Raw genomic sequence first — 23,643 nt, forward strand, 5'->3', positions numbered from 1 at the left:
ATGATATGTACACTTATCTTGTGGCCTGTAGATTTGCTAAATGCAGTGGTCTTCCACTACCAATGATTCAGGTTATTCCAACTGCTTCCTATCCAACAAGTACAGCTCATCCAGGTCCCCCTGCTTATCTACCAATTTCAGCTTTTACAGGTCCCCCTGCTTTCTACCAACTATTCTTACCTGACCAATGCCTTTCCAAGTTCTACTGGTCATTCATTCCAGTCCCTACTGCATTATTCCCAGGGACATGGCCACCCTTCCCCATTTACCAAATGTTTTTTTTTCCTAAATTTTGTTTTGACATCAATTTTTTTTTATGTTAGTTTGGCAGAGAATTTGATCAGAATGCAGGATATTACTTTTCTTTCTAGTACATCACGGGACACAGAGAAGCATAGTAATTACTATGTGGGTTATTATTATTATTATACAGGATTTATATAGCGCCAACAGTTTGCGCAGCGCTTTACATCAGGGAAGACAGTACAGTCACAATACAAATCAATACAGGAGGGATCAGAGGGCCCTGCTCGTTAGAGCTTACAATCTAGAAGGGAGGGTCAAGTGGAACAAAGGGTAGTAGCTGTGGGAAATGATCAGATGGACGCAAATGAAAATACAGTTGTTAGGTGTGGGAAGGGTAGGCTTCTCTAAAGAGGAGGTTTTTCAGGGATCCTCTAAAAGCTAATAGAGAAGGAGATAGGCGGATAGATTGGGGTAAGGAGTTAAATAGGCTGGGAGAGGCTCTGGAAAAGTCCTGGAGACGAGCATGGGAGCAGGTGATGAGAGAGCTAGAGAGTAGGAGGTCTTGAGAAGAACGAAGAGAACGATTAGGTTGGTATTTAGAGACTAGGTCAGTGATGTAGCTAGGGGCAGAGTTGTGGATGGCTTTGTAGGTAATTGTTAGTAGTTTAAATTTAATTTGTTGGGTGAGCGGAAGCCAGTGGAGGGATTGACAGAGAGGAGTAGCAGAGACAGAGCGGTTGGTAAGGTGGATGAGTCTGGCCGCAGCATTCATGATGGACTGAAGGGGGGTTAGAGTATACAGAGGTAAGCCAATGAGGAGGGAGTTGCAGTAATCAAGGCGAGAGATGACCAGGGAGTGAATTGGGAGCTTTGTGGTGTCATTGGTTAGAAAGGGGTGTATTTTGGAGATGTTGCGAAGGTTGAGGCGGCAAGATTTGGACAGTGATTGAACGTGAGGCTTAAAGGACAGTTCAGAGTCCAGGACTACTCCTAGGACCTTGCCATGTGGGGATGGGCTGATAGTTGTGCCATCAATTTTAACAGAGAGATCAGGGGAAGAGGCACGTGGGGGAGGGAAAATTATAAGTTCCGTTTTGGATAGATTGAGTTTGAGGAAGTGGTGTGACATCCAAAGTGATATATCTGATAGTGATACGTGAGGAAAATTAAGGCGTGAGTTGAGGGGCAGAGAAATAGATTTGAGTGTCGTCAACGTAGAGGTGGTATTGGAAGCCGTGGGAGGCTATCAGCTGACCCAGGGAGGAGGTGTAGATTGAAAATAGGAGAGGTCCAAGAACAGAACCTTGGGGGACCCCAACAGAGAATGGAAGAGGAGAGGAGGAAGTAGAGTTGTAAGTAACGCTGAAGGTGCGGTTGGATAATTAGGTAGAGAACCAGCGAAGAGTACAGTCACGGAAAACCAAGGAGCAGTGGGTGGTCAACCGTATCGAAGGCGGCAGAGACGTCCAGGAGTAGGAGCACAGAATAGTGTCCCTTAGTTTTGGCCGTTAGTATATCGTTTGTTAGTTTTAGGAGAGCAGTTTCTGTGGAATGTTGAGGACGAAATCCAGACTGAATGGGATCAAGAAGGTTATAGAGTCTACCTTCAGGTGATGGACACTGGCATGCCCTTAAGGCAGGGAGTTCCCTCCCCTATATAACCCCTCCCATACCGGGAGTACCTCAGTTTTTTCGCCAGTGTCTAAGGTGTTGGTCACGAGTGAACATGTGCTCTGAGGAGCTCCACTGGAGGGATCCATGCTGGATTTAAAAAGCCTCCATAAAATCCGGATCTGGCTTCTTAGCCAAAGTGGACGGTAACCGGGCCCCGGTTGAGAAGAACGGGGTTTGGCCTGTAACGCTCCTCTTTTGAGGGCTGGATCCTGGGTATTCAGTGCATGCTTTGGTCAATTTCCCAATACCAAAAGCTTACTGACGGGGTGCGATATGGGTCCAGGGGTGTGGTGTTCCTGTCCATGGACCCCGGTCCCTGAAGGTCTGCAGACTTTGCTCTCCGTGATGGGCCAAGATTGGGCTGTCTGTGTGTGCAGAGTCCTGCGGCGTTGGATCAGGTAAGTGAAGGTGCTTTCAGAACTTAGTTCTGAAAGTTTCCTTCTTTTTGAGCCATTATGCTTTGCCTAAGCTGTCTGTCTGTGCCTCTCCTATCACTTGTCCTGGTAATGCTGTGGGGAGGAGGGGGTCTATGCTCAGTCATTTAGCCCCTCCTGTGCAGGTAATAGCAGGGAAAAGTTGTCCAAAATGTTTTGGCTGCAAATTGTCTTACCTGGTCCTCACATGGTAGCTGCGGTAGCTCCAAACCTTGTGCATGGGCGCGTCATGTGCGCACGCGTGCAAGTGTGGATAATTTATGCGCCTACGCAGCGGCCACGTGCGTGCGCATGCACGCAAGAGGTCTATCTCAGCTGTTCTCTTTGAGGCTAGAGATTGCAGGACAGAGCAGGTCAGGTGACTTGCACCTAGTCCATAAAAGCTCAGTCCACCTCACCCATCCTGGCTGACGGTGGACACAGAGAGTATTTTTGCACAAGTTTTCAGTATTATACTACTGAATGGTGGACAGTGACATTTGCTTAAGGCGCATAGTGGGCTCTGCATCTTGCTGACCATCAAATAGCAGCGTCAGTGCAGGTCTATAGGTCTGCAAGTGGATGCAACTTTTGTGAGTACCTCTGCTTTATTATGGCTAAAGGCTCAGGGACTAGAAGTATGAAAAAATCGAAGGGATCGCCATCAGGCTCGGAGGATAACGGGCATGCTCCTGTGGCTATTTCCTCTCCTGATAAATTAGAGGAGGCCCAGGGTGAACCATCAGGGCTGCCAGGTGCCTCATCTGCCCTTGTCCCGCCTGCTCCAGTTTTTGTAACACAGGAGGCTCTGGCCTCAGCTATGGGTGGACTGGAGCAAAGATTGGCGACCTTGATTGCGTCCTCTCTCTCTCTGCACAAGGTCCCCCTCTCCCTCTGCAGAGTTCTTCATGGCGGAATAACTGTCCTCAGAAGAGGTTGATTTACCCTCAGGGGATCAGGCAGAGGGTCGCTCAGAGGTCTCAGACTCTGAGGATTCTACCCTGGGGTAACCATTTTCGGCGTCTCAGTCCGAGAGACTGTTGGTGCAGTCCCTCACTGAGATGGTCCGTTCGGCCTTCAAGTTGCCTCTTTTAGAGCCAGCATCGAGTTCAGTCTCTTCCTTAGGCTCTTTAAAAGCTCCTCAAGCTAACTATTCCTTCCCAGTTCATCCCCTACTGGAAGGTCTTATCTATAAGAATTGGGAACATCCGGATAGATCTTTTCTTCCTCCTAAAAAGTTTTCGGTTTTATACCCCATGGAGGAGAAGTTCACTTAGAAGAGGGGTGTCCCCACGGTGGACGCAGCTATATCCTGCGTAAACAAGACTTTGACCTGTCCGGTGGACAACGTTCAAATGTTCAAAGACCCGACAGACAAGAGATTAAAGACGCTGTTGAAAACTTTGTTCGCTACAGCCAGAGGAGTAACCCAACCTGCAGTAGCGGCTGTTGGTATTTGCCAAGCCTTAAAAGACCAGTTAAAAGTGGTTTTGAAGGATATCCCGACTCAACAGGCTCGGGAATTGGCTGACTTTCCCAAGGCATTATGCTTTGCAGTAGATGCTATCAAGGACTCCATACAACAGTCCTCCCGTCCCACACTCTCTTTAGTTCATATGCGCAGATTACTCTGGTTGAAGAACTGGTCAGCTGAAACCCCTTGTAAGAAACTACTGGCAGGGTTTCCTTTCCACGGGGAGCGTTTATTTGGGGAAGATCTGGATAGATATATTCAGAAAACTTCCAGTGGCAAAAGCACACTTTTACCAGTGAAGAAAAGGTTTAGGGGTACCCCCTCCTTTAAAAAGTCTTCCTCTCCTATTCCTAGCACTTCCACTGCGAGGCAGTTCCGACGGCCCCCCTGATGGTTTAATGCGGGTGGAAAACCGCAAGGCCAGCCTCAAGCCTCCAAAAAACCTTGGAACCGTAAGCCGGCCAAGCCGGCATCTAAGTCGGAATTATGAAGGTTCACCCCCACTCAGCTGGGTGGGGGGAAGACTTCAGCTGTTTGCGGAAGCTTGGCAAGGGAGGATCCAAGACAATTGGGTCCTCTCTACGGTCTCCGAGGGCTACAGGCTGGAGTTGCGCGAATTTCCTCCACCCCGCTTCTTGGCCTCAAGCGTCCCGAAAGACCCGGGAAAAAGAAAATCTCTAACATTGGCCTTGGATCATCTATTATCCCAGGGGGTGATCAGGAAACTGCCGCTGGAAGAACAAGGTTTGGGGTTTTATTCAAATCTTTTCACCGTCCCCAAACCAAACGGAGATGTAGGCCTTAAACCAGTTGCTAAAGGTCCGATCTTTCCGAATGGGATCGATCCGGTTGGTTGTTGCCTCCTTACAAGGAGGGGAATTTTTGGCGTCCATCGATATAAAGGACGTATACTTACACATTCCTATCTTCCTCAACCATCAGAGGCTGTTACGCTTCACAGTAAATCAACGCCATTTTCAGTTTGTGGCCTTACCTTTCGGTCTGGCCACCGCACCCTGTGTATTCACGAAGGTACTGGCCCCCCTATTAGCCAATCTAAGATCTCAAGGCATATCTATAGTAGCCTATCTGGATGATATGTTGTTGGTAGATCGTTCAGTTGCCGATCTAAACTCAGTGGTACACAGAACCGTGAGATACCTGGAATCCATGGGTTGGGTTCTTAACCTGGACAAGTCAGCCTTGGTGCCTGTGAAAAGACTCGAGTATTTAGGTCTACTCATAGACACAGATCAAAGAAAGATCTTTCTGCCCCAGATAAAGATCGATTCTTTAAGGGAGCTAGTTCAGTTGGTCAAGTCAAAGCGTCAGCCCTCCATTCGCCTTTGTATGCGGCTGTTGGGGAAAATGGTAGCCTCTTTCGAGGCCGTCCCATTTGCTCAGTTCCACTCAAGGGACTTCAACACGCCATTTTATCCGCTTGGAACAAGAAAACCCAAGCCTTAGTTCCCCAGAATTTACTAAGAGGGAAGTCTTTTGTTCCCATATCTTGGTGGGTTGTGACCACAGATGCCAGTCTTCTGGGCTGGGGTGCAGTTCTGGAGGGGCTGTCTCTCCAGGGAAAGTGGTCGATCGCCGAGAAATCTCTACCCATCAATCTGCTAGAGATTCGGGCAGCTCGTCTAGCCCTATCAGCTTGGACGGACAGGTTGCGGGGTCACCCAGTCAGGATTCAGTCCGACAATGCCACAGCTGTGGCATACATAAATCACCAGGGGGGCACAAGGAGTCGTGCAGCCCAAAGAGAAGTGGATCAAATCCTGATCTGGGCGGAAAAGTATGTCCCGTGCATAGCTGCGGTTTTTATTCCGGGGATAGACAATTGGCAGGCACACTTTCTAAGTCATCAACAGTTGCTCCCAGGAGAGTGGACACTTCACCCTGACATCTTCCAGGGCATTTGTCAGAGGTGGGGAATACCAGATGTGGATCTCTTTGCATCGAGGTACAATGCGAAGGTGGGCAACTTTCTGTCCCGGACAAGGGATCCACTTGCTTGCGGAATGGATGCGCTGGTGTTTCCATGGGATCAATTTTCCCTAATTTATGCGTTTCCTCCACTGCAATTATTACCCCGCCTCTTTCGCAGGATAAAGTCGGAAGAGAAACCAGTAATTCTGGTCGCTCCAGCTTGGCCCAGAAGGGCCTGGTACGCAGAAATTGTGGACCCTTCCGCCTTGTCCCGACCTGCTTTCTCAGGGGCCAATATTCCACCCTTCCTTACAGTCTCTAAATTTAACGGTCTGGCTGTTGAATCCCATATCCTAAAGAGGAGGGGTCTCTCTAATTCAGTAGTATCTACTTTAATTAATGCTAGAAAGCCAGCGTCCAGGCTTATTTATTACAGAGTTTGGAAGTCTTATGTGGCCTGGTGCGAAGCCAAAGGGTGGCATCCCCAGAGGTATCTCATTGGCAGAATTCTAGATTTTCTGCAGATGGGGGCCGACATGAAGTTGGCCTTTAAGCACCATTAAAGGCCAGATCTCGGCCTTATCAATATTTTTTTCAAAGGCCACTGGCTACACATTCTCTGGTTAGGACCTTTTTACAAGGGGTGATCCGTGTTAATCCTCCAATCAAGACCCCCTTGCGTCCGTGGGATCTGAATCTGGTCCTTTCTGCCTTGCAGAAGCAACCCTTTGAGCCTATGGCTCACATTCCATTGGTCCTCCTGACCAGGAAGGTGTTTTTTTTGGTGGCCATAACCTCTGCTAGGAGGGTATCGGAGTTGGCGGCCTTATCATGTAAGAAGCCATACCTAATTCTTCACAAGGATAGAGTAGTCCTACGGCCTCATCCGGCCTTCCTTTCTAAGGTTGTTTCAAACTTTTATTTGAACCAGGATCTGGTTCTCCCTTCTTTTTTCCCAGAGCCTAGTTCTGCAAAAGAGAAGTCATTGCATACTCTGGACGTACTAAGAGCAGTTAAGATCTATCTTAGGGCTACTGCTCAGGTTCGGAAAACAGACATTTTGTTTATTCTGCCAGAAGGTCCCAGATGTGGACAGGCAGCGTCTAAGTCCACTCCAAATGGATTCGACAAATCATTACTCAAGTCTATGGCTTGAAGGGAAAGGTTCCTCCGTTTAAGGTTAAAGCACATTCCACTAGAGCAGTGGGTACTTCCTGGGCAGTGCATCATCAAGCCTCCATGGCTCAGGTCTGCAAGGCCGCGACTTGGTCGTCAGTCCATACGTTCACTAAATTTTACCAATTGGACATAAGGAAAAACAAGGAAGTCGCCTTTGGGCGCTGTGTGCTGCAGGCTGCAGTTTGATTTCTCATATCTGATGGCGCCGACTTATTTTTTGGGCTCTCCCTCCCCTCATTAGCATTGCTTTGGGACGTCCCACATAGTAATTACTATGCTTCTCTGTGTCCCGTGATGTACGAGAAAGAAAATAGGATTTTTATAACGGCTTACCTGTAAAATCCTTTTCTTGGAGTACATCACGGGACACAGAGCTCCCGCCCCTCTTGATGGGGAAATTGGGACACTTATTGCTTGCTACAAAACTGAGGTACTCCGGGCATGGGAGGGGTTATATAGGGGAGGGAACTTCCTGCCTTAAGGGCGTGCCAGGGTCCATCACCTGAAGGTAGACTCTATAACCCACATAGTAATTACTATGCTTCTCTGTGTCCCGTGATCTACTCCAAGAAAAGGATTTTACAGGTAACGCTGCCACTGTGCCACATCAAATGCTGTCACTGTGCCCATCAAATAGTGCCACTGTGACCCCTCCCCCACCGCACGCTCATCGTCTGCCCGGCACTTACCCTGTCTTGATAGTGGCAAGCGGTGGGACCTTGCAGCGGGTCTGACAGCGGATCCTGTGTCCTCTGTGTGTCTCCTCCCCTCCTCCCGATTGGCTGAAACGATAGGTGCTATGATTGGAAGCCTATCAGGTGACGGGTAATAGACCCACACACCCGAGCTGAGAGGCGGTTCAGTGTTAGGAAAGAGAATATTCATTCAGTGTTGGATGTACTAGCAGGTTTAAATACACTAACAAATTGAAGCCAAGCTCTAGGTAAAATTGTATAAGCAGTTATAGCAAACAGTTTTTCTTCTCTTAGGATAAGGGTTTTACATAAATAAAAGCTGGAGAACCCCTGCCAATGGTAAAGGGGTTTGTCTCATCCCTGCAACTGCAAAAGAGCATATTCTTTTGAAAAACATACTTGCTGGTTGGATCATCAGAAGAAAATGGAAGAAAGCAGAAAAAAAAACCCACAAATGCAGCCAGAGTTCCTGATAATAATGTCGTGATCCACCCAGATACCTGACCGCTAGCTGGCTCATTCTCCCAGTGCGAGAGCCAGCCGCTCCTGCCCCCTCCACAAACTAGCGCTCTAGTGAGCGCTGGAGGGACAGAGCAGAGAGCCGGTGACTGACGCTGATCACTGAGCTTAGAGCCGTGCCTGGCTTTCCGCTCAGTGATCAGCATGATGTGATCACTCAGTTCTCAGTCTTAGAGCCAGCTGGGGACAGCTACAGCATCACATGGTGCTACCGTCACATAGGAGAGGATTTTTTTTTGTTATATCCCACACTTCTCCTTTAATCACTTAAGGACCGCCTCACGCCGATATATGTCGGCAGAGCGGGACGGCTGGGCATAAGCACGGCAGAGCGGCACGGCTGGGCATAAGCACGTTGCTCTTTTAGAGCCCAGGCGTGGGTCGCGCTCGCCACCCGGTCCTAAGCTCCGTGACCGCGCCCACGGGACCCGCGGACCTGATCGCCGCCGGTGTCCCGCGATTGGGTCACAGAGCTGAAGAACAGAGAGCGGTAAGTGTAAACAAACTTTTTCCATTTCTTCCTAGTGTGAGTGTCACTGATCGTCTGTTCCCTGTCATAGGGAACGACGATCAGTGACGTCACATGCCAAGCCACGCCCCCACACAGTAGTAATCACTCCCTAGGAAACACTTAACCCCTTCAGTGCCCCCTACAGGTTACCCCCTTCATCGCCAGTGTCATTTTCACAGTAATAATCAGTGCATTTTTAAAGCACCGATCGCTGTAAAAAAAGACAATGGCCCTAAAATAGTGTCAAAAGTGTCCGATGTGTCCGCCATAATGTCGCAGTCACGATAAAAATCGCTGGTCGCCGCCATTACTAATAAAAAAAACAATTATGAATAAAAATGCCATAAAACTATCCCCTATTTTGTAGACGCTATACATTTTGCACAAATCAATCAATAAAGGCTTATTGCGATTTTTTTTTTTTTTATTTACCAAAAATATGTAGAAGAATACGTATCGGCCTAAACTGAGTATTTTTTTTTTTTTTTTTACATTTTTGGGGATATTTATTATAGCAAAAAGTAAAAAATATTGAATTTCTTTCAAAATTGTCGCTCTCTTTTGTTTATAGCGCCAAAAATAAAAAACGCAGAGGTGATCAAATACCATCAAATGAAAGCTCTATTTGTGGGAAATAGGACTTACATTTTGTTTGGGAGCCACGTCGCACGACTGTGCAATTGTCAGTTAAAGCGATGCAGTGCCGAAACGCAAAAAGGGGCCTGTTCCTTTAGTTACAAAATGGTCCGGGGCTGAAGTGGTTAAACACTGTTACAGGCAGGATGACAAAATAAATGAACAGGATCTGCAGAATTCATGGCAAAAAGATACTGCAATTCTTGTTTATTTTATTAAGGCACTACCTCATAAAGCTAAGACAGTATTGGCTTCCAGAAAGTACTTGGCTTACTTCTGGAATCTGCTTTTGAAGGTCCCCTTTTGTATGGAAATAACAAAGACATAGATCAAGCATTTTGGCCTTGAGTTGCATTAAGTCCATTAATTGGACAGTTTCTCTAAGGCACAGCACAACAGCGCTCTCAGCTCTGCACAGTAGTACAGCCTGTTTTTGGGTGGTGAGTCCCCTGCTCTCTGTGACAGCCGGGAGGGTGGCCTGTGGGTCCTGTTTCTGCAGTACTAAGGCAGCAATTTATAGGTGGGTCAGCATGGAGTCTGAACCAGAGGCTTCTACCCCAACCATGCCAGAGTTAACCCTTAATGCCCCTGCGACGTCGGTGGATGCTATGATGGCAGTCCTTGAGGCGTTTGTTGCCAGGATTGAAGCGGCAAGTGGCCAGAAGGGGGGTAAAAAGCACCCCCTCCCTGCGCCTGCTTCTGGGGATGTCTCTGACGCAGAATCAGGCCGTGCTACTGCTTCTGGCTCTGGTTCTGTCATGTCAGATGATGCAGACTTAGCCCACATGGACAGTGAGGATGACTCTGCTTCAGGGTCAAAGCATGATAAGGAATTTGTTGGATTTCTTATCACTGCAGGGCGGGACACTCAAACGTGAAGATTTGGCGGAGGCATCAGACATGCCGGTCCCTTTTGATTTCCGCAAGCCACCCCGCACCGCAAAAGTGTTTCCTTGTGTTCCATATCTAAACAAACTGTTATACAAGGAATGGGAACGGCCACAGAAAGTTTTTGCAGTACCAAAATACTTTGCGGTCCGTTACCCACTTTTTTAGGAAATCCTCCTCCAAAAGGGTATCTCCTCCGTCAGTGGACCCTCCGGTGTCCAGGCTGAACAAGGCCACGTTGCCTGTGGAAGGGGCTCCTGCATTTAAGGACCCAGCAGATAGGAGAGCTGAGGCTGTGGCCCGCTCCATATTCACAGTGGTGGGGTCGGCGGTGAGACCGGTTTTGCCCGGGGCTCTGGTGTCGCAGACACTTACCGAACAGGCGAAGTCCCTGGTGCAGGAGCTGGAGGCGAAGAATGCTTCTGAAACCTGCGTGGACCTGGCCGACCAGTTGGTGCAAGGCCTAAAATTTGCCTGCGAGTCGGCCCTGGATACGCTCCCCTTGCTCTCCAGGGCCTCCGCCTATGCGGTGGTATTACGCCGCCTTGTGAGGCTAAAGTGTTGGTCTGCGGACCAGTCCTGAACGGCTTTTTGAGGCGTCCCTGAATGACATCATAAAAGATGCCACAGGCGGTACGAGCACTCTGCTCCCGCAATCTGGGAAGGGTAAGGAGCCTCGCCGTAAGCAAGGGCCCTCATTTACTACCCCCAAGCGTTTTTTTTGCCCGCTAAGTGCGGCAGGAAAACGTTTCTAGGGTGCTAAGGCGTCCACTGAAGGGCAAAAGCGCCCCTGGTACCGCAAGCCCAACAAGCCTGCCTCCGCATGAAGGTCTGCCCCCGCCCACATCTTGGGTGGGGGGCCGGCTTCGCAAATTCGAGGCTCGGTGGAGGTCTCTTCTTTCCGATCGTTGGTTTGCGAAGTAGTTTCCTCGGGGTCCAAGATGGAGTTTCTCTCTTGTCCACCAAACAGATTTTTTTCCCTCCAACCTCCGGCTTCCTCCGGATCGCCTGAAGGATCTGTCAGGGGCTGTCCAGGATCTGCTGGTCAGGGGAGTGATTGTGCCGGTTCCCTCAACGGAACGGTTTCGGGAGTTTTACTCCAATCTGTTTGTAGTCCCCAAGAAGGATGGGGTCCGTCCAATCCTGGACCTCAAGGCCCTCAATTGCTTTGTAAAAGTGCAAAAATTCAGGATGGAGTCGATTCGCTCAGTAAAAGCAGCGCTCCATCAGGGGGATTTCCTAGCATTCTTGGATATCAAGGACGCGTACCTGCATATCCCTATATGCGCAAAACACCAGAGGTTTCTGCGCTTTGCGGTTGGGGAGGACCACTTTCAATTTGTGGCCCTCCCATTCGGCCCGGCCTGGCCTCAGCACCGCGGGTTTTCACCAAGGTGCTCGCCCCGATTTTGGCCCTGCTGCGGCAGCGCGGGATCGCTATCGTGGGATACCTAGACAACCTTCTTCTGAGAGCTTCCTCAGGCTCAGAGTTAGAAGAGGACGTGTCTATCACCTGTCAGACCCTCCCAGAATTCGGTTGGCTGCTGAATATCCAGAAGTCAGTACTGGTACCGTCTCAGCGGCTGGAATATCTGGGGTTGGTCCTGGATTCCTCAGAGGCGAGAGTTTTTCTCCCAACGGAAAAACTGCAGACTCTGCAATCTGCGGTGCAGCGGTTGGCGACCCACAAATGGGCTTGGATCAGACAGGTCGTGCTCCAGGCCTAGGCCCTAAAGGGGCGGGCACCTCCCTTTCAGGTTATGGCGCATTCGACTAGGGCGATTGGTGCCTCTTGGGCTCTCCGCCATCAAGCGTCTGTCTTACAGGTATGTAAGGCAGCGACCTGGTCGTCAATCCACACCTTCTCAAATTTTTACAAGGTGGATGTGAGTGCATCTTCGGATGCCTCCTTTGGCCGCAAGGTTTTACAGGCGGCAGTTTAAGGTTGAAGTTCCTCCGTTGAGGAACTCTGGTTTGTTTGGGGTGAAGCTTAGTTTGCTGTGTTTTTCCCACCCCTCGAAATTTTTTGACACTGCTTGGGGATGTCCCTAAGGTCAATGCTGCTGTGTCCGTCCATGAACGGAAGAGAAAATAGGATTTTTGTACTCACCATAAAATCCATTTCTCTGAGTTCATGGACGGACACAGCACCCACCCCTCCTTTGTTTGTACTGCTTGTCTACGAACTGGGGCTGGATGTTCCAGAGAGTGGGATGTACCTGGGGGACACGCCCCCTGGGAGGTGCTGTACTGAGAGACGTATTTTTAACACTTAAAGTGCTGTATTTTCTGCCTAGTCTCTCCTGAAAGAAAGGTATATAACCCTAAGGTCAATGCTGGTGTGTCCGTCCATGAACTCAGAGAAATTGATTTTACGGTGAGTAGAAAAATCCTATTTTTCCACCACAAAAAGTGTCAGGAGTTAAATGTACTGCTGTAGAAGTAATGTAGAAGAAATGTGAGTCAACATTAGTGTCTTGACAGTTATACCTTTATCTATAGGAATTGGGGATGTCTGATAAAATGGCATTCTCATGCCATGACAGGCCTTTGTCAGTCATTTTCTACTTTCACACCAAAGACAACAAATGAAGTTTAGGTGGGATGCCAGATGTACCTTTTTCTAAATGGGGAAATAGAGAATTTGTGATATTTGTGCATAAAGAAATCTGTATAAAAAATGGAGCTTGAAACCAGGTAACCCGTATGTGAGTGAGTGAGAAACTTGTATAGCGCTACAAATGGGAACTTAATCGCCTCAAGGCGCTGTAGCCAATACGATCGTCCAACCAAGCTTCAGAAAAGATGGGTCTTAAGTTTTTTTTTTGTGACAGTGTTTTGTCCTAGTGAATGTACACCAAGCACTGAATTAAAAGAGAGACCCATACCCAGAAGTCTACTGGGTTTTGTAGGGGATTGTAATGGAAGATCAGGACATGGTAGTGGGGACACAGTATGAACAGACATCTTATGCTGTAGTAGAATTCCTGAAAAAACTCCTAAAGTTCTGGAATTTGTTAAGAGTACATATTTCAATCACTGTTGTCTTACTTATTTAAAAAAAAATGTCACTTTCTTGTGGTCTTTCTTTCTAGGTACTAGCCAACAGTTGCACAGTAAAAGATTTTTAAAAGCTTTAACCAAAGAGCGTCTTTTAGAAGCAAAGGATTCTGGTCCAAGACTTTGTATTGACTTAAGCATGACAGATCACATGAGCAAAAAGGTAATATTTTTTAATTAATTGCATACTGTTTGTTGAATGCACCAGTAATAGTTGCACACCATTTCCAGTACAGATTTCCTGATAGTGACAACAGGGATCCGTGCCTGGGAAATGTGTACTGCCACCGCTGCTACTAGTCTGCATTATTTTCTATGTAAGTGCCCCAATTATTAAAGTTGGAGCACAACTCCAGCCACTTGAAAATCATTCAGGTTTTCTTGATGCCTGTGACCCAATCAGTGACGCCAGGGATTGTAAAAATGTTTCAACACATGAGGCCACACACGACCGGATTTTCTGACAACAATTGTGTGATGGCAGTGTTTTTGTTGGATAATCCGACCGTTTGTATGCTCCATCGGACAATTGTCGGAATTTCCGACAACAAATGTTGGATAGCATGCTCTTAAATTTTCCGACAACTAATGTGTGTTGTCGGAATATTCAATCGTGTGTACACAAGTCTGTCGGAATAAAATCCTAAGTACAAACATGCATGCTCCAAACCAATGCTAACCATAGCACACCATTAGCAGAAGTTGCCCAAAGGGTGGCGGTAAAGAGCTGAAAAACCACGTCGTTTTGTGTATGGTAGCTGAAAAAGTTCTGCCGTCTGTATGCATACCAAGTTCACGGCCGACGCCCTTCGCACAAAATTCCACAGATTTGTCCGATTGGAAATCCGATCGTGTGTACGAGGCTTTACAATTAATTTGACTCCTTATCACCAGGACAGGAAATGAGAAATCTCCTGAGTTGCAAGCTGACAAAACAATCCACTGGAGTTTAAAATTTGAATAAAAGTGTAGTGGTAGTGTCAGATGTCCTTACAGGCAGACTGCATATAAAACAGAATTCATTAAAGGGTCACTAAAGGAAAAAAAATATTTTGCTGAAATGACTGTTTACAGGGTATAGAGACATAATAGTTAACTGATTCCTTTTAAAAACGATTAAAAATAGATAAAAATCAATCATATAATGTGCCTCTAGTTTCACTTTCGTTTTTGCAGCTAGCTTAGTTTTTGCATGTAATTTTAATGCCTCTGTGCTGTATAGAGCCATAGAGAGTGATGGTTAGGAAAACAAAACTAGAATCTCCCAGTACTGTGGTGATCAGGAAACAGGCAACCAGGAAGTGTCCAGAACAGAGCAGAATTACAGCAACATCAGAGCAAAAACGAACAATGAGGACATGAAACCAGGACGGCAGTAAGGTAAAGGAAGCTATTTAGCTAAAAAAAAAAATCATTTAGTGACCCTTTAAGTCATAATTTCCAAATATATTTTTCGTCTTTTAGGAATTGGGTCGTCTGGCAGCTCAGATCAGGAGGCTTTATGGGTCAAACAAGAAAGCTGCAAAACCATTCTGGCTGTATCTGACAGGCTTTGTACAACACAGTCTGTTATATGATGAATGTTTGCGAATGAATGACGGATTTGTCAATTATCTTGTAAGTTTATTTCTGCAATTTTGACTGTTTATAGTACCATGCATTGAGTGCTACATATTAATGTTGGCTATGTAAACTTTAATATATATTTGTCTTTTTCCAGAACTATACATTGCATAAATAACATACAGATGGCTAGCCTGCATTTAAACCTTGGAAAGTAGCCAAAGTGAGGCCGCACAAATCTCTTTTAATACATACAATGTGGTAAAGCTTGTATTTGCATACTTCTCCAGGTTGACTCAACAGAAAGCAACTTTCTTGACATGTTTCCATTAGAATCGATCATATATCTTACTCCAGACTCGGACCATGGTACGTTTGTGGGACATAAATAATTTGTCTTTTCTAAGTATGAAAAGCATGTTGCTTTGCTCCAAAACTTAAGATTGTTTTATGCTCCATTCACACTAGCGCAACGCCAAAGTCACGCGATTTCCAATGCGACTTTGCGCCAACTTTACACTCAGTGGATCAAAGTCGCACCAAAGTAGTGCAGGCACCTTTTCAAAATTGCTGCGACTAAGTTGCACCAATCTGCACAGGTGCCATTGAAATTATTCGCTGCAACTTTTCATGTCCAAAGTTCATGTGAATGGATCCTTAAGCTTTCAAAATTAAGACATGCGTTACAGCAGTCACCTCTAGAAAACCTCTTCTCTACCTTACTTGGAACTTGATGTGTTGCTAAGGGATTGAGGGAAATCCTCTGGTATTAAAGTAGTTATAAACACAAAAGGTTTTTCATCTTAATGAGATCTCTGCAATAAGGTAAAAAACCTTCCAATACTTATTCCCTCCACCTCCCTCCCTAACCTCTGAAAGTCCCTCTCTCAATCTGACGCTGTGCCCATCTGCAGGGCTGCTGCTCTCTTCCACTGGAAGGAGGAGTAGACCAAGCCAGTAAAGAGCTGCTCTATATTTACCTAAGCGCATATTTATAGTATTTACTTATATCTCTTCAAAGCTCAAATTGCCGTGTGTTTCTGATGCTGTTATCAGCAGAGTCACTTCTGACAAGTTCTCTCACACAGGAGATAAAAGCAGCTGAAAATGCTGTGTCCAGGAAGGAGCTTAAAGGTAGATAAGCAGACAACTTGTCTATTCACAGCACAGCTCTGTAAGTTCCTTTGGGCCAGATCCACAAAAGAGATACGACGGAGTAACTGCTGTTACTCCATCGTATCCCTTGTCCTAACTTTGGAACTGATCCACAGAAGCAGTTTTCCAAAGTTAGGCAGAAGATCCGGCATGTGTAATTGAATTACACTGCCGAATCTTAGGATGCAGTACCGCATCCGCCGCTGGGGGCATTTCGAGTCGAAATGCCTTTTCTAGTATGCAAATTAGCACTTAAGGCGATCCACAAAGCTTTCCAACTTCGTTTTTTCGCCGTAAGTTTTAGTTTGCAAGTGTAAAACTAGGGCTGGTGTTACAAAGTGTAAACTAGTCACACCATGTAAAAGCCCATTCCAGCGACGGCATTTGGTATGCATTCCCGAGGGAGAACTCCACAGCAATTTTTAAAAACAAAACCGGCATGGGTTCCCCCCCAGGAGCATACCAGGCCCTTAGGTCTGGTATGGGTTGTAAGGAGACCCCCCTACGCCGAAAAATCGACGTAGGGGGTCCCCCTACAATCCATACCAGACCTGTATCCAAAGCACGCTACCCGGCCGGTCAGGAAAGGAGTGGGGACGAGCGAGCGTCCCCCCCCCCCCTCCTGAGCCGTGCCAGGCCGCATGCCCTCAACATGGGGGGGTTGGGTGCTCTGGGGCAGGGGGGCGCACTGCGGGCCCCCCCACCTCAGAGCACCCTGTCCCCATGTTGATGAGGACAGGACCTCTTCCCGACAACCCTTGCCGTTGGTTGTCGGGGTCTGCGGGCGGGGGCTTATAGGAATCTGGGAGTCCCCTCAAATAAGGGGGCCCCCAGATACCGGCCCCCCACCCTAAGTGAATGGATATGGGGTACATCGTACCCCTATCCATTCACCTGTAGGCAAAAAGTTAAAGTTAGTAAACACACAACACAAGGGTTTTTAAAATAATTTATTATTCTGCTCCGGAGGCCCCCCCTGTCTTCTTTATTAGCTCTATTACCAGGGGGGGCTTCTTCTTCCACTCTCCGGGGGTCTTCTTCCACTCTCCGGGGGGGGTTTCTTCTTCCGCTCTCCGGGGGGGGCTTCTCCGCTCTCCGGGGGTCTTCTTCTATCTTCTCCCCTCTTCCGCTGTTGACTCGGCGAACCCCGGTTCTTCTCCAGCTGTCCGGTGCCTTCTTCTTCAGCGCTGGCTGCCTGCTATCTTTGTGTGTTAGCTCAATTTCTAACAGGCAGCCGGCGCGGTCTTCTGTGACGTCAGTGTCTTCTCTTCTGTTCTTCTCCCCTCTTCCGATGTTGCCTCGTCGCCTCTTGTCGCTGTAATGATGGAAACGCGCCTTGCATCCCATTTATATAGGCATCACCGTCCCATCATGCTCCGGCAGGTACCCACGTGGTGGGTGCCTACCCACGTGCACCCACCACGTGGGTACCTACCGGAGCATGATGGGACGGTGATGCCTATATAAATGGGATGCAAGGCGCGCTTCCATCATTACAGCGACAAGAGGCGACGAGGCAACATCGGAAGAGGGGAGAAGAACAGAAGAGAAGACCCTGACGTCACAGAAGACCGCGCCGGCTGCCTGTTAGAAATTGAGCTAACACACAAAGATAGCAGGCAGCCAGCGCTGAAGAAGAAGGCACCGGACAGCTGGAGAAGAACCGGGGTTCGCCGAGTCAACAGCGGAAGAGGGGAGAAGATAGAAGAAGACCCCCGGAGAGCGGAGAAGCCCCCCCCCCGGAGAGCGGAAGAAGAAACCCCCCCCGGAGAGTGGAAGAAGACCCCCGGAGAGTGGAAGAAGAAGCCCCCCCTGGTAATAGAGCTAATAAAGAAGACAGGGGGGGCCTCCGGAGCAGAATAATAAATTATTTTAAAAACCCTTGTGTTGTGTGTTTACTAACTTTAACTTTTTGCCTACAGGTGAATGGATAGGGGTACGATGTACCCCATATCCATTCACTTAGGTTGGGGGGCCGGTATCTGGGGGCCCCCTTATTTGAGGGGACTCCCAGATTCCTATAAGCCCCCGCCCGCAGACCCCGACAACCAACGGCAAGGGTTGTCGGGAAGAGGTCCTGTCCTCATCAACATGGGGACAGGGTGCTCTGAGGTGGGGGGGCCCGCAGTGCGCCCCCCTGCCCCAGAGCACCCAACCCCCCCATGTTGAGGGCATGCGGCCTGGCACGGCTCAGGAGGGGGGGGGACGCTCGCTCATCCCCACTCCTTTCCTGACCGGCCGGGTAGCGTGCTTTGGATACGGGTCTGGTATGGATTGTAGGGGGACCCCCTACGTCGATTTTTCGGCGTAGGGGGGTCTCCTTACAACCCATACCAGACCTAAGGGCCTGGTATGCTCCTGGGGGGTGAACCCATGCCGGTTTTTTCTTTGAAAATTGGCATGGAGTTCTCCCTCAGGAATGCATGCCGAGCGACGCTGTCATTTTTTTTTTTTTCCCGACGCAACTTTTTTAAGCCGGCGCGATCCTCAAAACTCGGCGTAACGTAACTTCGCGCATGCGCAGTACGGCCGGCGCGGGAGCGCGCCTCATTTAAATGGGACTCGCCCCATTTGAATAGGAACGCCTTGCGCCGGCGGAATTTTAGTTACACGGCCTGAAATTTCTAGATAAGTGCTTTGTGGATCGGGCACTTAGGTAGAAATTTTAAGGCAGTGTAACTTAAATGGGATTTTTTAAGTTACGCCAGGTTTTTGTGGATCTGGCCCTTTGTTCCTCTGCCTATGTGGAGTGGGGGTGTGTGCCTTTCCTCCAATCAGCTCTCACACAGTGTAAGCCCAGACTTCAAACCCAGTGCTGAAAGGGGAACAAAGATCTGTGAAAAGATCTGCACTTTACAAAGAGTGTAGAAAGGGAAAGACAGGTATAGAAGTAAAACCTATGTAGGGAGATTTGTTTCATCTCTGTGTTAATCTGAGGCTATTCACTTCTCTGGGTGTAGGAGAGGTTTTATAACCACTTTACCATTATTTTAATTAAAACTAAATAAATAAGCCTTTACCCACTTGTCTCCCCTTGTTTAATGAGAGAGCCTTTTTTTAAATAACAAGTGCTCTGAGCAATGATTTTTGGCCCAAATCTCTTCTGGAGTCCCCCACCGGTTCTCTAGGCTACTGACACACAGCGCAGCTAGGCCTTGCCCCCTCTCTCTTCACTGGATTTTACTGACAGCAGCAGGAGCCAATGGGCTAGATTCAGCAATGAATTACGCTGGCGTATCTATAGATACGCCGCGTAAATTCAAAGCTGCGCCGGCGTATCTTTTTTCTGTATTCAGAAAGCAAGATACGCCGACATTAGCCTAAGATGCGACTGGCGTAAGTCTCTTACACCGTCGTATCTTAGGGTGCATATTTACGCTGGCCGCTAGGTGGCGTTTCCGTCGCTTTCGGCGTAGAATATGCAAATGCCCTATATACGCCGATTTACAAATTTACGTACGCCCGTCGCTATTTTTTTACGTCGTTTACGTTAGGCTTTTTCGGCGTAAGGTTGCTCCTGCTATTAGGTGGTGCACGCAATGTTAAGTACGGCCGTCGTTCCCGCGTCGAAATTTTAATTTTTTACGTCGTTTGCCTAAGTCGTTCGCAAATAGGGCTGGACGTAATTTACGTTCACGTCGAAACCAATACGTCCTTGCGGCATACTTTGGAGCAATGCACACTGGGATATGTACACGGACGGCGCATGCGCCGTTCGTAAAAAACGTCAATCACGTCGGGTCACCAAGAATTTACATAAAACACGCCCCCTCATCCGCATTTGAATTACGCGCACTTACGCCGGCCCCATTTACGCTACGCTGCCGTAACTTAGAAGGCAAGTGCTTTGTGAATACAGCACTTGCCTCTCTAACTTACGGCGGCGTAGCGTAAATACGATATGCTGTGCCGCCGTAACTATGTGCGCCCCTACCTGAATCCAGCTCAATGACTCCCCCTGCTGTCTCCATCAGTCCCAGTGGTGGATCGATCTAGGAGTCAGGTAAGTGCTTAGAAGAGGAGGGGGGGTACAGCAAGTACTAAAACATTAATTTTTTACCTTAATGTAGGGAATAAATTAAGATAAAAAATGTTTTAGCTTTATAACCACTTATCTACTGTATATGTAGGTAGAGATTTTTTTTGTACTCTGCTTTCTTTCTGTCTGGGTTTGAAATCGCAGTGTGCTATTGCAGCCAACTTCAGTAAAAGCTGGCCACTGAATTACAGGACCAGCTCGTTAGCGCTCTCTGAAGTTGGTACCATCCCTATACTGGGTGCAGGATTTATCTATCTATATATATAAAACTCAACGTGTGTGTGTGTGTGTGTATGTATGTATGTTCCAGCATCACGTCCAAACGGCTAAAGATATTAACATGAAACTTGGCACACATGTTACTTATATGTCAGCAACAAACATAGGATAGGTGGTTTAACCCTTACCCACCCCCATTTGCCATGGTCGGGGTTTTTCTTTAAAGTCCCATTCAATTCTATGGGAAATACATGTTACTTCATGTTCCAGCATCACGTCCAAACGGCTAAAGATATTAACATGAAACTTGGCACACATGTTACTTATATGTCAGCAACAAACATAGGATAGGTGGTTTAACCCTTACCCACCCCCATTTGCCATGGTCGGGGTTTTCCTTTAAAGTCCCATTCAACTCTATGGGAAATACATGTTACTTCATAACTTCCAAACGGCTGTAGATATTTCGATAACACTTGGTCACATGTTACTTATATGTCCACTTAAACTATAGGATAGTTAATTTATCCCTTAACTACCCCCATTTGTGAGGGTCTGGGTTTTTGTTTAAAGTCCCATGCAAATCAATGGGAAATGTATGTTCCCACATAACTTCTGTACGCCTGGAGATATTTCAATAATACCTGGTACACATATTACTTATATGCCAAATAAAAATATATGACAGTTAAATTAACCCTTACCTACACCCTTATATAAAAGATGGGTATATTTATATTACTATGAATTTCCTCCCCAAAAGGTTAAGATAGGAAGACCGGGCAACGCCGGGTATTCAGCTAGTATACTATAAAACAATACAAACATTACCTAGCACTGGATCCAGATAGCCGACACATAAAACATAATGAAAAGCTGTTAGTAGCTATTAGGTTAAAAACAGAAGTTTTTGTTGCATACGTTTGCGAATATATGTAAAGCCTCATTGTCATACAAAGACAACTTTGTAAAGCATGGTGTCCTATATAATAAAAAAAAATAAAAAAATATTTCAGTAAATAAAAAAAACACATTTGCGATAGTCTACTATTTACACATCTTGTTTCAATGCATGGATGAGTAGTTGTACTTTTTGTTTTGTAATGTATAGAGGCAAAAAAAGAAGTTGCTTTTGTTTTTTTAACTTGCCTTTGCTTTATTCTAAGTACTTGAAGATATTGATCCATATAAAGTATATGTTCTGGGAGGACTGGTTGATGAAAGTATTCAAAAGGTCTGTATAAAAATGTTGCATTTGCCTTCTAGATCATACATAGAAATTAGGGATGCACCAATACCATTTTTTTTTTTTTAACATAGAATACCAATACTTTTTATTTTTAAGTACTCGCCGATACCCATCGCCTAGGAAGAGTAACGGGGTAAGTGAGGACGGAGTTGGGGGGGAATAGATGTACAGCAGGGGGATTAGATTGTTGGTACACAAAATTGTGAACAGAGAACTTCTTAGAGGGAGCAGCACCATTTTCATGGTGTGCTCTGAGATAGAGTTATCAGCAGCAGAGAATGAATCAATAGGTAGACTGTGTTCTCTGCGGGTTTCCTCCAATATCAGCCTGAGGCTGCATGCATAGCTGATTGTGCGTCGTCCTCTGCCTAGATTTGGCTGGCTTTCTTGTTGTGGGGGTAGAGAACTCACCAGTGTCCTAAGAAGACATGCAGCAGGTGCCATCTTGCCTGCCCAGCCGACCGGCAGAGGGCTAGAAATCGGTAAGCCACTGGGGAGGCTTGGAGGATCCTGGGCGGCAGCTTGAATGCCAGAATACGCTCCTCTAAAGTTGCTGTGTTCACCGCTGAACACCTCAGGAAGGCAGGAGCTAAGCAGCCTCTTCCTCGCTGGCCAGACACGCCCCCGTTGACAGCTGAACTGACATTGGTTAAAGATGCGGCCGCTCCGCTCCCCTAACCAATAATTGCTAGCATTCTTTTCTTTACATTTCAGCTGTTAGCGGGGAAATCCTGCTGAAAGAACTAAGCCAGAAGGTATTGGTTTCGGTACATTTTCATGAGATACCTGTGCAAATGCCTTGTATCGGCACCAGTATTAGTGCAACCCTAATAGAAATTGTTCACATTTCTGAATTTGAGAAACTATTTGCAAACCTGCTAAACATAGTATACTAATCATTATTAACGCTATGATTTTTATTTATTTTTTCTATTCTTGTGGCTTAGAAAGTAACATATCACAAAGCTAAAGAAAATGGCCTGCAGACTGCACGACTGCCAATTCAAGAGTATATGGTTAAGAGAGAAAATGAGAAAAATTTTCACTCTGAGATACTGGCCATTAATCAAGGTGGGTTTTTATTATGCTATTAGTATTGATACAATGGGGAGAATTTGCTAATGCTGGAGCAGCTGTGCATAGTAACCAATCAACTTCTGGCCTCAGTTTGTTCAGTTAATATTTAAACATTGAAGCGGATTGGTTGCCATGCCCATCTTGATGTACAGAGGGGAAATTTATTATTTGATCCCCTGCAGATTTTGTAAGTTTGCCCACTTACAAAAAAATTAAGGATGCATAGTTTTTATTATAGGTGTATTTTAAATGATAAGGACAGAATATCAACCAAAAATCCAGAAAAAAACTGACATAAAACAAATTGATTTGCAGTTCAATGAGTAAAATAAATATTTGATCCCCCCCCCCTACCAACCAACAATTCCCGCTCCCACAGACTGGCTACAGTATCTTCTCATTTGGTACACATATTAGTCCTGTCAATTTAAGAAGGTGCTTCTAACGACAACTCTTTATATGTATGTATGTATGTATGTATGTATGTATGTATATTAAAAAAAAAAATACGCCTGTCCTCAGAATCTTTCTTCCATTCAAACCTCACCATCATGGCCAAGACCATAGAGGTGTCAAAGGACATCAGGGACAAGATTGTAGACCTGCACAAGGCTGATATGGGCTACAAAGATCATCAGCAAGAAGCTTGGCGAGGAGACAACTGTTAAGGCCCATACACACAGTCAGAAAATCTGAAGTAAAATTTTGTCAGATGATTTTCTGATCGTTAGTATGCTGCTTTTAACAGCCGTTTACAAATTTTTGTCAGACAAAAACTGGATGTGCAGGCTCCAAAATTTTTAGACATGATCAGAAATAAAAAACCCTTTTAGGCTACGGTATTTCCAGGAACCTTCCAGGACAGCTACTTGAGAGATGATTGGCTCTGCCCTTTAAAGGAAACACAAATCAGATACAATTAGAAGATCAAGTAAACCTCCACCAAATGTGCACTCGGCAGAGGGAAAAAAAAACATACACAAAAAAACACCACCACCAGGTAAACAAGGTCGACCAGTGAAAAGTAGAATAGGGTGGGAATATAGACGCTGTCCTGGAAATACCGTTACCGTTAAGTCTAACAGGGGTTTTCCTCCCTCACCTTCCAGGACAG

General features: G+C 46.6%; 1 protein-coding gene across 4 annotated transcripts in view; it reads left to right on the top strand.

Moving 5' to 3' along the window:
* The window catches only part of TRMT10B (tRNA methyltransferase 10B), a 73,969-nt gene that overhangs the window by 24,149 nt on the left and 26,177 nt on the right, over positions 1-23,643 (top strand). For all 4 annotated transcript variants that reach the window (XR_005750650.1, XR_005750649.1, XM_040361015.1 and 1 more), the window contains exons 4-8: positions 13,263-13,390; positions 14,692-14,844; positions 15,081-15,159; positions 21,370-21,437; positions 22,400-22,523. Coding sequence is in view for 2 of the 4 variants with exons in the window: in XM_040361015.1 (XP_040216949.1) it covers positions 13,263-13,390; positions 14,692-14,844; positions 15,081-15,159; positions 21,370-21,437; positions 22,400-22,523 (552 nt within the window). In the remaining 2 variants the exon portion in view is untranslated. The remainder of the gene's footprint in view (positions 1-13,262; positions 13,391-14,691; positions 14,845-15,080; positions 15,160-21,369; positions 21,438-22,399; positions 22,524-23,643) is intronic.

The sequence above is a fragment of the Rana temporaria genome, chromosome 1, assembly GCF_905171775.1.
Source record: "Rana temporaria chromosome 1, aRanTem1.1, whole genome shotgun sequence".
NCBI classification, from domain to species: domain Eukaryota; kingdom Metazoa; phylum Chordata; class Amphibia; order Anura; family Ranidae; genus Rana; species Rana temporaria.